This window comes from Drosophila tropicalis, unplaced genomic scaffold, assembly GCF_018151085.1.
Source record: "Drosophila tropicalis isolate 14030-0801.00 unplaced genomic scaffold, ASM1815108v1 contig_993, whole genome shotgun sequence".
Classification (NCBI taxonomy): Eukaryota; Metazoa; Arthropoda; class Insecta; order Diptera; family Drosophilidae; genus Drosophila; species Drosophila tropicalis.
In genome coordinates this window covers 593,471-610,321 of record NW_027173497.1, presented here as the reverse complement: position 1 = coordinate 610,321, position 16,851 = coordinate 593,471, and the positions used below count along the sequence as shown (strand labels likewise).

The 16,851-nt window shown below is 39.0% G+C and overlaps 1 protein-coding gene across 1 annotated transcript; it reads left to right on the top strand.

Moving 5' to 3' along the window:
- The first annotated feature begins 959 nt into the window (after positions 1 to 959).
- On the top strand, positions 960 to 11,690 carry caup (caupolican). Its single transcript, XM_068302425.1, is given in 6 exon segments — positions 960 to 1,955; positions 7,256 to 7,765; positions 7,947 to 8,065; positions 8,632 to 8,954; positions 9,672 to 10,152; positions 10,154 to 11,690. Coding segments are annotated over 6 exon segments (1,983 nt in total). The 5' UTR covers positions 960 to 1,907; the 3' UTR covers positions 10,656 to 11,690.
- Positions 11,691 to 16,851: the final 5,161 nt, after the last annotated feature.

The window sequence follows — 16,851 nt, the reverse complement described above, 5'->3', positions numbered from 1 at the left end:
CTCCGCTAGCCAAAGAATACAGTTCCATATAATATAGTAATATGTATTTTTTTGTTGGCGGCATCGATCAGCCCTCATGATCATGTCTCGAGTACTTCAATGCATTAAAATAATTTAATGTCTATATGCTTAAATACCATATCGAACAGCTGAATTCCAGTTTTCTTTCACTAAGGTCTTAGTTAGCAAAATGTAGCCAATCAATGCTAATTTAAGGGATATTTATTCAACTTTATAACTTTACAAAAGCGTCTTAAAAGGATCAAATTCTATTTAGATAGATTTAAATCCAGCATAAATTCAATTAAGAATTAGTTATAGCCACAAATTCATTTTGGATGTACATATGTACATACGTATTCTATGATGTATATTTATATGTTAGGATGTATACATGTGGTGTACGTACATATGTATGTACATATGTATGTATGTATAAATGTAAATTCATAAATTTTTGTTATAATTTAAACAGGCGATTGGGAAAGGCGAGTTTAGTTGAAATTCGGTACCAATAAGAAGGACTTTCGATCACCGTTCGCCATAGAATTGTTTCCAGCAGATTGACATCGAGAAGGATGGGAGTAGAATCGAGTAATATACAAGTCGTCGTTGCTCGTTTTCTCTGCTACAACTTCCAGTCGGCAGGGTGGGCGTACTCCAATTCATTAAGCCCTGGCTAGAAGAATGCTCACGCAACCCGAAGGCACTCCCCGTTTCAGTTTCACCAATGCCACACACAACGAGCGAATGAAACAGAAACTGCACTCTTCTCTTTCTCGAACCACTCCAGCCAATCGAAAACGTTCAACTGTTTGCACAGCTGCCTTGTGCAGCTCTCTTCGGTACATGCCGTCTCTTTCTCCTAAGCGACCTCGTGCATGTGCTTGTGCTAGTGGCTGTGCCCGTGACTGTGACTGTGTGGCATACCAGTTTGTGTTCAAACGCGAATAAGTGCACAGCTCGGCAGAGCCTGTGCTGTAGCAGTTAGTAAAATTTCAACTCGTCGCGACTCGGTTGAGAATTTGAAGAACTCATTTCACTGACTGAAACACTTAACTCTTAACCGGAAGCAAGGGGAATAGAACAAGCGCAAAGCGATTTTTTTTCGTGTAATATAAGTTTACCAATTAGAATGTACGTTTTCAAATGCAAATGCGTACATTTGTTGGAAAAGTGAAACAATTTTTATAATTTAATAATTTGATAATTAACTGAATCTACTGAAGCGGTACTCTTGAAGAAATAACTCTAACCGATCACATTTACATTTACGAGTTTGTTCATTAGGCCGCCGACAAAACAACTAATCTGTTTGCCACAAACACTTTAAGCTCAGATTTGTATTTGTGGTTTTATTTGTATTTATACTAGTGGCTGACGGTGCTCAAACAGCTGTAGGAAAAGAGCCCAAAGTCAATACGTAAACATGAACTAAAAAAATAAAACGGTAAAGTCCCACATAACAAACAAAACATTTTCCGGCTCCGGCGACATTAACAGAACTGCTCGACATCGACAATTTGTTTTATCAATTTTCAACAAGGCCCGCAACAAGAACAGCATCAACAATAACAGCAAAAGCAATAGCAACAGCAATAGCACATAACCCGACAAACCAACAAATAACAAAAGCGCAAAGAGTGCTTAGTTGCTTTCTCGCAGTCGAGCACGCACGCGGATTCTGGGTACCCAACTACCCCGTGACACACCATAGTGGTTGGGCGCCGTGTGCCACAAGCCCTTGTAGCAGCATCATCCCGGCGGCTTCCGCCACCTTGCAGGGAGCAGGCCCCCCAGAGCGCGGCACTCTCGTTTTACTCGCGTTTTTGTTTTATTGCAGTGCTACACTCTCGAAAAGGAAAAAGACGAAAAAAACAGCTATTTAGGAAAAGAAGACGGCAACAATGGCTGCATATGCGCAGTTTGGATATAACTACCCGGCGGAAAACGAGGTAAGCACAAGGTCCAAAGCCGATTAATCAGATACAATATCTTTACCAAGTCTTAAGTAGTCTAAGATTTTGACAGAAGCTTTCCATTCAAGTATTTTGAACAAACGCCGCGTATTCAGATGCCTAGTCCTGCATTGTAACAGATTTCATTAACAGGCTCTATTGATAATTGGGTATCGGTATCTGTAGTAGGGATAACAAGCGATACAGTAATTCAAATTGCTATGCTTTTACCTTTGGTCGGTGTGAGGAGGAGAAGGACTATGACCTTTTGTGGCCTTGTAAGGTGATCTAGCGACGCGGTAGGCTGTGGGCCTGTGCTCTAGTTAATGACTCCAGCAGTGCGAATATCGTTGCTGCTTTTCCCTTGCCGCGTTTGTCAACAGACAATCTTGTGTGTATCTTGTCGTACGTGTAAACCTTATAGGCCATAATTTATGTTAAAATGACCGGAATGAGGTTGGCTATAATATGCAAAGTTACAGAATTATAGTAATTAAAATAATTACCGCTTAGTTATCGACTGTAATTATGGCTGAAGATATTCGTGCATCCTTACCGCTTTCTGTTCTATGTGCAAACTATGTACGATAATTTTGGCAGGGTGCGGTCACTTGGATGTGGAGATTCGTAACAGACTATAAAACCTCATTAACGGTACGCTGCACTTAAGACTTACGTCTCTTTGCTGAAACCCTTGATAATGATAATAGATAGCCTTTTAGTTTATCGACATTAGCTTACAAATGTAAATACACTTGTATGAAGGTGCACATGCGACAGATGTCTGAGTTCAAAGAATATATGTATGTACATACATATGTACGTTTATACAAATGGACGTAGGTTACTTTAATTTAAAAACGCATCAGACTTAAACCTATTATTATTCTTACGGTTAATTGGATGTATGAGCAATCAATTTGCATATGTGTGTACATACATATCTACACAAGTCTGCAAGTATTTCGAGATGGACTTGGCAGATCAATTCGAATTAAAAGTTGATTTCATTCATTTAATTTTAATTTCAACGCCAAGACGGCATTCCAAATATGAGACAAAAAAAGTTGACATATGCAATATATGTATGAATTTAATCAACGTCTGGCACTACAGCAGCTACCAACTGTGTATTTATATGTACACAAGTATGACGGATGCCCGGTTGCCAGTTGCCAGTAGCCAGTAGCCAGTTGCCAGTTGCCACGAAGTGTCTTTGCGTGGAACAAAATTCTTAGCTTCCCAAGCGAGCAGTTCACGCATTTTATTGCAAAATAACTAAAATTCTCAAGCTAAAAAGTCGTAACGAATTGAATCGAAACGAAGCGAAGCGTCAAAACATTCTGTCGGCCAATGTCCTGAATCCCTCTGCCTTGCATTAGCTTTGATAGGGGTCCGGGTCTGTAGTATGGTATTGCCAATGTGATTCCAAATGATGCGAGAAAAAACTAATATTTTGCAATGTGAATTCCATAATTGATTTATGAATTTTTAATGCAAACAGTGAAAGCCACTGCAGCAATAAGAAAAAGAGTTGTTCCATGGACCAACTACTGAAGCTGGAACTGAAGTTAATTCAATAAAAGAACAAAGTACAAAAAACGACGACGATGAAACACAAAACAAAAAAACATAAGGCAGCAACTCACTCGCATTAGCAAAAACACATCGGGATGTCTTGCGCGGATGCATGAATATGGCATTTTGGTGCTAGTGCTTGTATTGGCATGCTCGTACCTTCATTTGGACAGAGGACGGACTATCAGAGGACAGGATCAGAAATCGGGCCAGAGAGACGTAACATACAGGGGTACGTCGCAATCTTTTGGTAGAATGTGAGAATATGCCAAATACAACCGAACCATTGAGACAGGGTCCCCTTGTCTGGATCCCAGGCAAAGACTTCAATATGTACTCGTATGTATGTATATCTACATATACATACATATGCGTACATGCTTGTAAGTAGGAACTTGCCGGGCCTCTCCTCTCCCAGTTCGTTTTATTTAAGCTTATTGTTTTCCGTTGTGCGTTTATCCGTTAGTACGGACGCGTCGGTGCTGCAATGTTGGGGTTGACTGACGACAACAAACGCCTACCTACATGTGTGTACAAACATTTGTATGTGCATATATGTATGTATGTATGTACTGTGTGTACGTATTGTAGTGCTGCAGCTATCACTATTCCAGCAGTCTTCTTTGTTTGGCAGTTCTCGTTAGGAGTAAAGGAAAAAAGCAAAAAACGCATCCCAGCAGTAGCAACGAAACTGCAGCACCAATAACCACAACAGCCATTACCAACACACCGTCGCCAGCAACGGCTAAAATAACGACGGCTCCTGAGAGCCAATCCAATCTCCTTTTGTTTTTATATGTGCACCAGTCCCCATACCGATACGGGTACGTACATACATATGTACATACATACATAGAGACAGATGCAGATGTAGATGTACATGTACGAAATGAGCAATTGGAAATTGACAGGGTGGCCCTCGGTCTTGGAGGCGGTTTTGTAAGCTTCAACATAAATCATAAAATTAATAACCGTAAACTGACGGCACCAGTTTTGCAAACATCTTAGCCAAGGTTGGTGCGGGTGGCCACCACGTTTTCCATCTCTTTGCATTATGCTGTTCAACATCGTTGCTATATGGAATCGGATGTGCACTTCAAAGGCACTGCAGTGGCACCGATAGGCACCGTGGCAAGCATGTAGATTAACATACGAGACATGCTGATTCACCCATATTGATTTTTATACTACGTACTACGATTTCCTTTGGTAGCCCATTCAACAGCCAAGAGATTTTCATTCTCAAGTGTTGTTGTGTGGAACGACGTGCATTGTTTACTTTCCCGGATTGACAGTTTTGCTTTAAAATTGGACGTAACAGAACTACAGTTCCACAAAGTCTGATAGTTTAATGAAAATTGTCCAAATCGTTGAGCCGTTGGTCAGATATACATAGTCCTGACAATTGACTGAGAACAACCCAGAATCAGGTAGCTGCTGCTCTAAAAAGACAGCATGCAATAAAAGTAGTCTGAACAAGTTTTAAGTTTCATTCTTATCTAATGCTAACAAAGATAATCATAATATTAACAATGCTTTGGAAATCCACTTACAAGTATAATTTTTTAGATAAATGTTATAACATTTTGGATAGAGGTATCTACCGTAGTTAAGCTATTGTTGATTTGTATGTGCTTTGTGTTACAGCACGTATTAAAGACAAGGTTTTTTGGTGTCCGGCACTTTTTACATTTCCGCAATGTGCAAATCGAGACTGAAGTCAGTCATCTGCTCCTTTATCCTATTTATGTTTACCATGCGATAAACTTCGTCGGAGCTTTCATCACTACACTTCCTTTAGCCCAAAATGCAGTGGGTGAGTGAGAACCATTAAAAATAAACTGACTTGCGTGCCGATAATAACCACTGCTTGTCGGTCCTCTTCGCCTTCGTTTGACCACTTTCTACCAGCGTGTGCGACCGCGTCTGAATCCGCTGGTTGGCTGTCGTCGACGTTGCCGATATGCGTTTTTTATGGGCGACCACAAAAACTGAAATTGATGTTCGAATCGCATACAAAAATAAAAAACAATAAGAAACGAGCGCGCGCAGCGTTTTGTACGTTAGCAGGAGGCAATGTGGAAGATGGGCAGCCTGAGCCACTTGTCGTGTTTTTCTTTTCTCTTTCCGTGTTTTTTTATTTTTTGTGTTTTTTGTGTTTTTTGATTTTTTTAATTTAATTCAATGGCTTCGTTACATTTAGTGCGGAGCGGCTCTCTGACCACTAAGATTCTCCCGGTCAATGGTCGTTCATTCAGAATTCATTAGATTTCATTCATGAAATGCTTTTATTATGGTAAAGTTTTGTGATTTAGCTCGAAGGACAGGCCGATGACTGCCGTCAAAAGCAAATTATCTTGCGATTAGATACTTGCATGAGGTGTTGAAAACAGCTCATGAGCTTTGAATTACCATTATTATTTTACGAGACGATCGAGTTGTGTGCAGAAGCCTTGATGGATTGTGGATAGACATACATACATATGTGCATATAAGATAAAAAGTAAAAACAGTTGACCCCATATTGCTGGTCTTGTAAAATGCAATGATTGCGTTATATTACAGATTTCTTGATAATGTGCGTTTGGAATAAAATCAATCTCTTACATTAGAGTTGACGTCAGATCGACAGAGCGGCGGGTCGCCTAAAGTTAAAATAAAACCTACCCATACAGATGATTAGGCACATTGAGTTTTCGATTGTTTTGGTCTGTTTGTATGATTTCCCTAGCTGATCCAAGAGCCTGCATATACAGTGTTGCTGGCTTATATAACTTCTACGTTGTTTCATTAGGTTTCGCCAATTCACTGTGGTTGTCAGCCATGCGCATACCTGCGTGCCTACATCCTCATCCGATTAGATTGCCCTTTGCTCGCGGTGCCTCGTTCGAAAAAATGGTAGAACGGTTGATCGGACCTCCGATACTTGGGATATATACCCTCTTCAAATATGTGTCCCCGTTTCCGAGCCCCTGTGGCTGAACCTGAGCCTGAGCCTGAGTTTGAACCTTAGTCTCAACTGAGAAACAGCCTATCTCAAATCTGACTGTGATAAATTGAAAATTAATGAAGTGAAAATAGATGGAACGGATCGCAAAATGCGCCAAGCCAATAAAATATTTTGACATTTGAAGATATCATCTTAATCTGCTTTGTTGCTTTCGACCGGCTCTTGTGCTCTCCTCTGTCCTCGTCCCAGTCCGCATTCAAATTGAACATTCACTACAATGCACTGCATCACCTGTTTTAAGTATTTGATCGTGGTGAAGTTTTTTATACCCTTGCTAAAGGTATACTAAAAGTGTGCAGTATCCATCTGTTTTTCTGTTTCTTTATGAGCAAACTAAACCCTCAGTTTGTGGGCAAAAAGTATATAAGTATTGTATTAAAGCTTCTTTAAAATGTAGGTACACTTGCCATTTTTCGGTAATGTACGGATCAGGGCAACTATAAAAAATAGATGCTGAGGAATGTATACTTTTGGATAATAAAGACGTCAGAATTCGTCTGTATGAACATCTAGATTTTAGAATTGGTTTCAAAGTGTTTGTAGTTTGCAAAAAGGCATGTCAATTAATTAAAATTATATTTTTAATCGGACTCATGAATTCGACTTATTTGTCGCGCTGAGAGCAATTTTCAAATATGTGCATATATATTTTATAGCAGTTACATATATCTTGTTGATGTCCAAAATGTATTTCTATTGCTGTTTTTAGTTGCTGACGGCTACTACTGACAGCCAGAGTGCTCATGACGGATCGCCGTTATCAAATACGAACGAAGCATCGCTTAGTCCGTCAGCCGGATCCACTACAACTGGAATTACAACTGGTCTTTTAAGTCCAGGCGCCAATTCGCAGTCAGGACAGGGCCAGCAAAAGTCAGCAAGCGCGGGACTCGCCGATGACAAGTCTGGAAATGATAATAAAATGGCGACTAGTAAAAGTGGGGGAGGAGCAGTAAAAGTACTGGAATCAGAGGTCCATGTAAATGGCCCTGAGAGTACATCCTGCTGCGAAAACGGAAGGCGAATTATCACGGATCCTGTAACGGGACACACCGTGTGCTCGTGCCAGTATGAATCGACACATCTGACAATCGGCGGATACTCTAGAATGGCGCTACCTTCGGCTGGAATTGGGGTGTACGGCGGTCCGTATCCCTCAAATGAACAGAATCCTTATCCAAGTATCGGAGTTGACAACTCGGCCTTCTACGCACCACTGGTAAGAAAGAGTGATTGACACTGTCGACTGAGCGACTTGAGGGTAGTAATTAATAGCTGCTTTAATTATTCATCTGATCTTGGAACACTCAAACGATTCCGTGTACAGTCATAGCTCAGAATGCTGGGCGTATAATGATTTTCCGACTAATGCCTAATGACTTTTCGTTAATTGATTTCAGAGTAATCCGTATGGCATGAAGGACTCTAACGCCAGTACCGACATGAATGCATGGGCTTCAGCCGGTTTACAGTCAACCACAAGTTTCTACTCCTATGATCCAACACTCGCGGCTTATGGGTGAGCATTAAGAGCATTCGAGTTAATATATTTGGTTATTTAAACACAAGACGCCTAAGCGAAACTACTGTCTTTCAATTAAATCTTTATTTGTTGTTACTATTTATTAAGTAGATATTGGCATTGAAATGAATGTTCATACATACATACATACATACATACATATGTATGATGAAAACAAAATCGAAATGTAGACTTCATTCTTCCATTGTTTATTTTGTGTGTTTGAATAATGTTTATGGACCGATTTCACACAGAGTTTGTTTGTTCATTCGCAAATTAATCAGTAATCATCATTAATAACACATACTAATTTTAAAAACATAACTTAAACTCCAACCATATGATCATGGGTAAGACGGAGTTACATTTTGTTCAGTGTTCAGTTCCAGGATTTGACAACTCAAATTGTAATTTACTTAAATGCTGATAAGGAAACTCGCTTTAAATAACAATTCACCGGAAAAGTCTATTGATTTTGTTGCAATGCTTTGTTTTTGTAGTTCTTATGTGCTGGTGTTCACTATGCCTTTGCTTGACAAATGTTGTTTAATTTTTGAATGCAGGTACGGACCGAACTATGATCTCGCCGCGCGCAGGAAGAACGCCACTCGTGAGTCTACTGCGACTCTGAAGGCGTGGCTAAGTGAGCACAAAAAGAATCCCTATCCTACTAAAGGCGAGAAAATTATGCTAGCAATTATTACCAAAATGACACTTACTCAGGTGTCGACGTGGTTTGCAAATGCGCGACGCCGGCTGAAGAAAGAAAACAAGATGACATGGGAGCCAAAAAATAAGACGGAAGATGACGATGATAACCTGATGTCCGACGACGAAAAGGACAAGGATGTCTGCGATGGACCGAAACTACCAGCTGATACATTTGGTAAGCAGTTGCCTAGTTTTTAGCCCTCTGTCAATGACCTTATCAAATGCCCCGGTGTCTGCCCCTAGGCTAATTTCTTTTTGTTTCGGTCATGTTGTTCTTTTGGGAATGTGCTTTGACTTGTCCGCCCCCACTGTAGATTTGTGGCAGTAGGCTTTTAAATAGAATTTATGTGGCGAAACGAATGTTATACAATCTTTGTCTGCCCGATGACATTGTCCGTTTATTTGTCTGACAGAAAAGGCGTCATCCTCCCCCGGAAGTACACAGTACGTTGTTGGCAAAGTGGCCTTGCGCCTGTATTTCGCAATACAAAACTCTAAAGAAGTGGCCTTGCTTTCAGTCTGTGGGCTACATGTTACATTTATATATACATACATATACACACATATACTTATATTTCCCGCCTATGAGAACAGTCATAGTAAACGTAAACGCAAACAGAGAAGCGTCAACTGTAGTTGGCGGAAACTCGAATATTTTGTAACTGAAAGCTTTTTCCTTTGCTAAGTTGCTCTGTTGCTCCGTTGTTTTGGTGCTCGAGGGTTGTACGCATCAACGCCCACCAGCAACATCAAGGGTTTTTCTTTGTAACAGCTGCTAGCTTTTGCGTCGAAGTTCCTTAGTCCTCTTAGAACTTGTGGACTTCCGCTTTTGACTTGAAATAATTAAATTTATTTGGGCGTTCGCTGCACGTTCCAAAATTCTAATCACCAGATCCTAACAATCAGCATATTAAAGCGGAGCTTGGAAAGGTAGAAAAAGAGGTAAACGACGATCAGAGAGCAGAACGAGAATCGGCAAATACAAATATGATGCCAATGCGGGGTATTGCATCCTATGGCTCTGCCCACTTTAATCCGCTCTCAATACATTCAACGTATTCATCCTATGCGCATGCCCAGCAGCAACAACAGCCACCGGATCACCAGCACCCGATGCCGGCTCCCTACTTTTATTCTGGATATGGTCAAGAAGACGCTAGTGATTACGCTGTTCAAAAAAACCCGCTAAGCAGAGACTGTGGCATACCAGTACCGGCGAACAAGCCCAAAATCTGGAGTGTGGCCGACACAGTCGCCTGCAAAACTCCACCTCCTACGGTATATCTTGGCCAGAATTTTTATCCTCCAACTCAAGTGTCAACATCAGAGCCAGAGACGGCTCAAGTACAGCACCAGCACCACATGGTGAGCCCCCCCTCAATCTCAGACGTCAGCTATCCATTCGAACAATACAATGATAGGGCCTCAAGTGAATCTAAGTTCGCCGCTGAATATGATGAACAGTTACGCCGCCGCATCGCCATATTCGCGGATACCTACGGTGTATACCGAAGCAATGGGAATGCACATTGGGCCGGGGTCGGGGCCGACAGTGGTGTCAGTCACCAACAAGGCTCCTACTACCATAAACATTCACCGCGAATCGTATCCACTTCCTCCCTTACCGACAAGAATGGGGTTTTCCGAGATCCAGCCCGATACTCCACCACAGACTCCTCCAAATATGAAGCTGAACAATCATCACAACAACGCTAATAGTAACAACAACAATAGCAGTAGCTGCTCGGGTCAGTCACTTGGCGCTCCGGGAACAGCACCCGTAGTATCAATGACAAACTTTGTATACAGTAACGGAGGGAGTAATGTCTATACAAACAGCAGCGGTTACCTGGCGGGGAGCCGACCCGATTCCTAATGTGTACCAGTTGGCTTTGAATCAACTGCAAGTAGCAACATACACAAATAGAAAACTGTTTTCACACATCTTAATACACAGGCCCAAAAGAAATTGTGCAAACTTATAATTATTAAAGAGGTGACAGCGATAACCCCCACTAATTATTTTGCAATAAACGTAGCATAAGTATGGCAATAAAACTTTTTTTTTCTATTATATTGTTAATTATTTTACTGTAATGTTAATTAGCATATTTACACTCCTCAACTGAAACTAAAACGCTCACAAAGCCACACGTCGCAAACACACAGTTCAAACAGTAAATTATGAGGGCGCGTCTTTCCCTGGGTGCTCTGTTTACTTGTGCTGCAGTCTTGGCAATGCCTGAGAGACAACGTTATTAGTATAAGTGATTTGTGGGGCGGGAAAGGTGGGGAATGGGGAATGGGTGTATAGAGTTTGACGTCATTCGGCGTTGAGATTAATGACACGGAAAACTCACACAGCGATCGTTTGGAGCACATTTATCAGAGTAAGAATTCAGCTTTTAATGCTATGAGTAACAACTACTGTACTATGCAATGTCTAAGTTCATTTACTTGTAACTCATTTAACTAAACCCTTTGCAATTTATAAATCACTGTTAGTGGAACTTTCCGCTAACTATACAACTAAAGGAAAACGCATATGCATATATATGAATATGTAACTGTTTAGAAACATGCATTAATGGAATATTTGGCGAACCTTCATATAAACATACTAACATAATATTTCGACATCAGTATTTTCAATTAAATAATGTTAAGAGTCAATAGAATGCTATTTATTAACTATTATCTGTGATACAAAAGTGTAAATAAATATATGTATGCCATATCTGTAAGTTAATAATTGTAGAGTTAATGACTGGCATAGGCAACAATCCGGATGTGTTGTAATGTCATTTAAAAAAATCCACAAATGCAAATAAATGTGTGTGTAAATCTGCTAACTGAAATATTTATATTAACAATAAAGCCACTTAACTTTTCTCAAATGCTCTCCCAGAAACTGTAACTGTATTGATTTCTCTCGGATATTGGAGTTGCTGTGCAAAATGAAGTAAGTATATAGTCTCACCGACTTCGGTATACCATGCACTAGGCGAAACCAAAAATTGGAAATTTCGAAGACCAAATGTACAAAATCTGCGCCCATACTATTCTAGTACACATATCAAATTCGGTGTCTCTAACTAATTTAGTCTTTCAGAAAATCGGTTTCCTTTAATTTGCGGGGGGTGTGGCTATGACCGTACATATTACACGAGTGTACATGCCAAATTTGGAGGCTCTAGCTCTAAGAGTCTCTGAGATCTAGGTGTTCATATGGACGGACAGACGGACATGGCTAGATCGTCTCGGCTGTTGATGCTGATCAAGAATGTATATACACTATGGGGTCGGAAAAGCTTGCTTTTGCCTGTTACATACATTTTGGCAACTTGAATATATAATTTCACCCTTTGGGTGCATGGTATAAATACTTGAGTTGCTTGAGTATGCTCTACTATTACTATGCAGTACTCGGTAGCTGAGTTGCCTAAGTGGCCCAGATATTTAAGCAACTGAACAACAATGATCCTGGTTCGAGTCCCAGAAAAGTGTATACACTGTGCCTCGCTATTTCGAACACCTTAAAGAAGGGGTTATCAAAGTTATTATGAGAGCCCTACTTAGTAATTTGAACGAAAAATCATTGCTAGAACACGGCATTCGGACTCATGTCGTCATACACTCGACAAATCAAATTTGCAAAGTTTCTTGGTGTGTTGGTGAGGGCTTTCAATTTTGGGACTCTCATGAAAATACCTTTATTGTTAGGGGTTGCGTGTTACGATTAAAACATAGATCTCGAAACGATGATGAAATTTTATCTTCGACAGATATGAATGAAAGGAGCAACGGTGTCAGTTATGGTAGCTGGAGGCTCATTCCATAACTTACTAAGCTTTTGTTCGCTAAACGATACTAATGTTTTACAGCATATCAGGCATTTTATCTCCTTATTAGAAATTATTCAGCCATCTTAAGAAGTATTTGGATGAAACTTGGTATTTGAGTTACCTATAACCCGGGTAAGATGAAGTATCTCTAGTATCGGTCCACTATATCATATAGTTTTATACGAAAAGTAGGTGAAGAAGTTGGAGTGTCGCTATGTAGTTTATATATGTATGTGATAATATATTATATAAAACCTGAGATCCCAATTTGAATCTGATCGGATAAATAGAACACAAGATACAGTCAATATAAATCGGCTCTGCTCCCAGCTCTGCCCGCTGCCTATTACGTCATTGGTCTTACAATTAAACAGAGCTCATGCATACACACACAGACGAATCGCTACATAAACTGTATGTGATTGCACGAGGAAATGCTTTGCTTAGGGAATGAGGGAAGAATAAGAAAACATTTTAGTAAAAAGGCATAGCAGACACTTATACTCTGTGTTTCCTCCATGCGCCAAAATCCTATGGACAGTTGTGGGAAGTTTTCTTTTGCGGATACAATTCAGCCAAGTCAAGCTTTAAAGTAATTTACACTTGATTTTCCAATGCAAATGCGAAGATATTCCATATTCGTACCAGTTCTGATTTGCACCGAATGAAGGTAAAAGGGTAATGTATTAAACTTAAAGTAACCCACTTATCTTTTACCTAGGATTAGATATACCTACGCAACTAGGAACTTATCATGACAATAAAGATCCAATATTTCTAAGAGAGATATCCATATTTACATACATACATATGTATGTATATGGGCATTTCCGCCAAAGTGTCAACCAAGAGCAAAAAATTAAACCATCTTGAAACTCTTTGTTTTTTATACCCTTGAAAAAAGGGTATATTAATTTTGGTCAGAAGTGTGCACCCGATCAAATCAAATCAAATCAAGAGAAGTTGAAAAGTTGGGAGCAAATTTAGTTTTCAACTATAAATGGGGGAAAAAAACAAAATAAAAAAAATTTTTTTAATTTTTTTAAAAAATTTAAGTGTAAAGAAAAAAACCTGAATATATTTGATTTTATGAGAAAACTTATCTGTATTACCGCATCGAAAAAAATGTCCGTTCGACATGTCCGTGCGAAAAAAGTTAATATATTTTTCTAAGCCAAAATATAAATAATGAAGTAAGTAAGTCATCTCGCCGACTTAAGTATACCATGCACCTGTAAAACAAACATGTTTTAAATTTATTACAAGAAATGCATTCATGTATTTATAAAAATTCTGTTCAAATGCTTTTTAAAAGCATAACTCAGTATCTCGCTCACTCAAGCATATGCGCACGCTAGCGTCGCCACGAGCCTAAATTGCGGGGGCGGAAAGGGGCGTGGCAGAAGTTCGAAATAAACTTGTTCACTTTACAAACTACACGAGTCTGCATACCAAATTTGGTGGCTCCATCGTTTTTAGTCTCCGAGATCTAGGTGTTCATACGGACGGACAGACGGACATGGCTAGATCGACTTGGCTGTTGATACTGATCAAGAATATTTGGAGTCAGAAATGCTTCTTCCTGTTACATACATTTTGGCGACTTTAATATACCATTTCACCCTATGGGTTAAATGGGAAACCTGTTCCCTTGCCATTTTTATTTACCGAGACTCGACTGTACTTATGGGTTCGGAAAAGCTTCCTGATTTTCCAACAGAACCACAGCCCCCAAATTTGGTATGAAGATGTTTTGTATGCGCGCAGATTATGAAAATGTTCGCCTTTATAATTTAAAAACCGATTGCAACTCCCAATTGTTTGCCTATCAAATTTAAATTAAGAACTCCAATTAGGCTAACTAGTATCTACCAAGCTACTAAATTTTATTAAAATCGGACTAGAAACATGTCAAATATACGTACAAATGGAATATTTTCCGAGTCGTAACTAGAATAAGGTAATTTCTTTGTAGATAGTTCCTATTATTTATTTACATATCTAGGGATGTTGGCTTAGTTTACAGTTTCTTTGATGTTTTTTATGTTAATGATGCCTTAATCGGATTCAACTTATTATGTTATATTGACTATCCGAATATGTGCCATAATTCACTTACGACATGAAAAACGATTTATTGTTTTAATTTATATTAATGACAGATTGTATGTAAAGACGTATTTGTATATATGTAGGTACATATGTGTATGACAGTATCGATGTGAGTATACATATGTACATATACATATATGTACATACATATGTTTGTTTGTCTTTTCAAAGAATTTGTTCAATGTGACCGCTCCCACGTTAATGGCCATTACATCAAATGGGGAATTACCAAGCCCTTGTCTCTGTAAAAAATGTAATTAATAATTCGAAAAGAAAGCATAAACATTTTTAAAAATATATGTATGTAAGTATGAATAATGAAAACACGTGCTTTCCATATCTTTAGGATGATTTTTGTTGGAGAATTGTTATCACCATCTTATATCGAACAATTACGGAGACGAAATTTAGTTTAATTTACCTATGTACATATGTATTAAAGACTGTACCAAATTTCATCAAAGAGTGACTAAGCGATTGTGGACCTTCCAGTTTAATATTTGTCTGTTAAATATATCTATCAACAAATGTGACAAATCTGATGAAAATAGTAAAACTATAACAAACAGTCAATAAAATAGCAGGCTACATGCTCCAGCGTAAGCCACTTTAGCCAAAACCTTCTTTCAACTGGACGGCTGCAGTTGCATGACCCACGTCCAATTGTTTGGATCTAACAAACAGACAAATAGGTTGGCGCTGCAACCAGTCAATGGCCCACCTAGTGAATTGGGGGGGCTGAAGTGGGCATGACAAAAATTTTAAATGATTTGGTGGCCTTAGCTCTGTTAATCTGCAATACTGCAAAAAAAAGTCGTCGCTCTATCTCTTACTGTCTTATAGACGACCGGACAGACAGACATGGGTAGATCGACTTGGTAAGTCGAGCTCGGAAAATCATTCTTCACCCTGTTACCCTCCGCGTGCTTGGTGCTAAGGGCAAGCTCGCTTGGCCAATGGCTGGAACGGATGCTAAAATAAGTATGAGCTTGATAAAAAGCATGTAAATATAATTTCAAATCCATTCATTTCAAATTGTTTTGTTTTAACAGTTGTTGTATTTGGAGTATGGGATATCGACCGTTAAGGATTGCGTGTTTTGTTATTTTAGTAAATATTTAGTATGTTTAGAATCCAGAATGTGTGTATAAAAGCTCACGTTTTATTGTTGTGGAAACTTAAAAGACTGCAATCAGAGAATTTTTAAACCCTTGCAAAAAGGGTATATTAATTTTGGTCAAAAGTGTGCAACGCATAGAACGAAGCATCTCCGACCATATATATTCTTGATCAGCACGACGATTCGGCCGGATAGGACCACTACATCATGCAGCTCCCATACAAACGACAAAGCCATGATCAGTGACTTTTCGCATCGTTGTTTTATAAGCTTTTGTGTGAAAATTTAATATTTATTATTTCGAATACCTACAAATGACTGTACCAAATTTTTCTAACATCGGATGACTATATCATATGGCTCTTATAAAAACTATCGGTCAAAAACAGTGACTTTTATTGCTACATCCCAGGCTTAGCGGCTATTCCTTCGCGTACATTCGACTTTTTAAGTAAAACCTTTTTTCTCGTTGACGGCTGTAGGGATGGGAATATTAACAAAAAAAAAAAAAAAAACTTGCAAGAGTATACAAACTTCGGCACATTCGAAGTTAAACACGGCCCTTTGTTTAATTTTTTTTTTTAAATAGAGTAATAAAGTCATACCGTCGACTTTGATATACATATATATGATGCACCAAGTGAAACAACTATTTTAATTTTTATACCCTTGCAAAAAGGGTATATTAATTTTGGTCAGAGGTGTGCAACGCAAAGAAGGAAGCACCAGAAAGAAGCACCAAGCTCCCACTCGATCGGCAAAGTCGCGAACAGAGACATATGACTTCGTTAATTTTTACGATATTCTCATAAAATTTATATATATTTTATGAATTTTTTTTTTTTTTTTGCCAAATTTAATCAAGATCAGATGACTATAGCATGTACTTCCACTAGGAACAATCGGTGGTAAAATGTGACTTTTGTCATTTTCCATGGTAAGATTTTTGGCCGTTCTTTTGCAAAGATTACACTTTTCAGATAAAACGTTTTTCC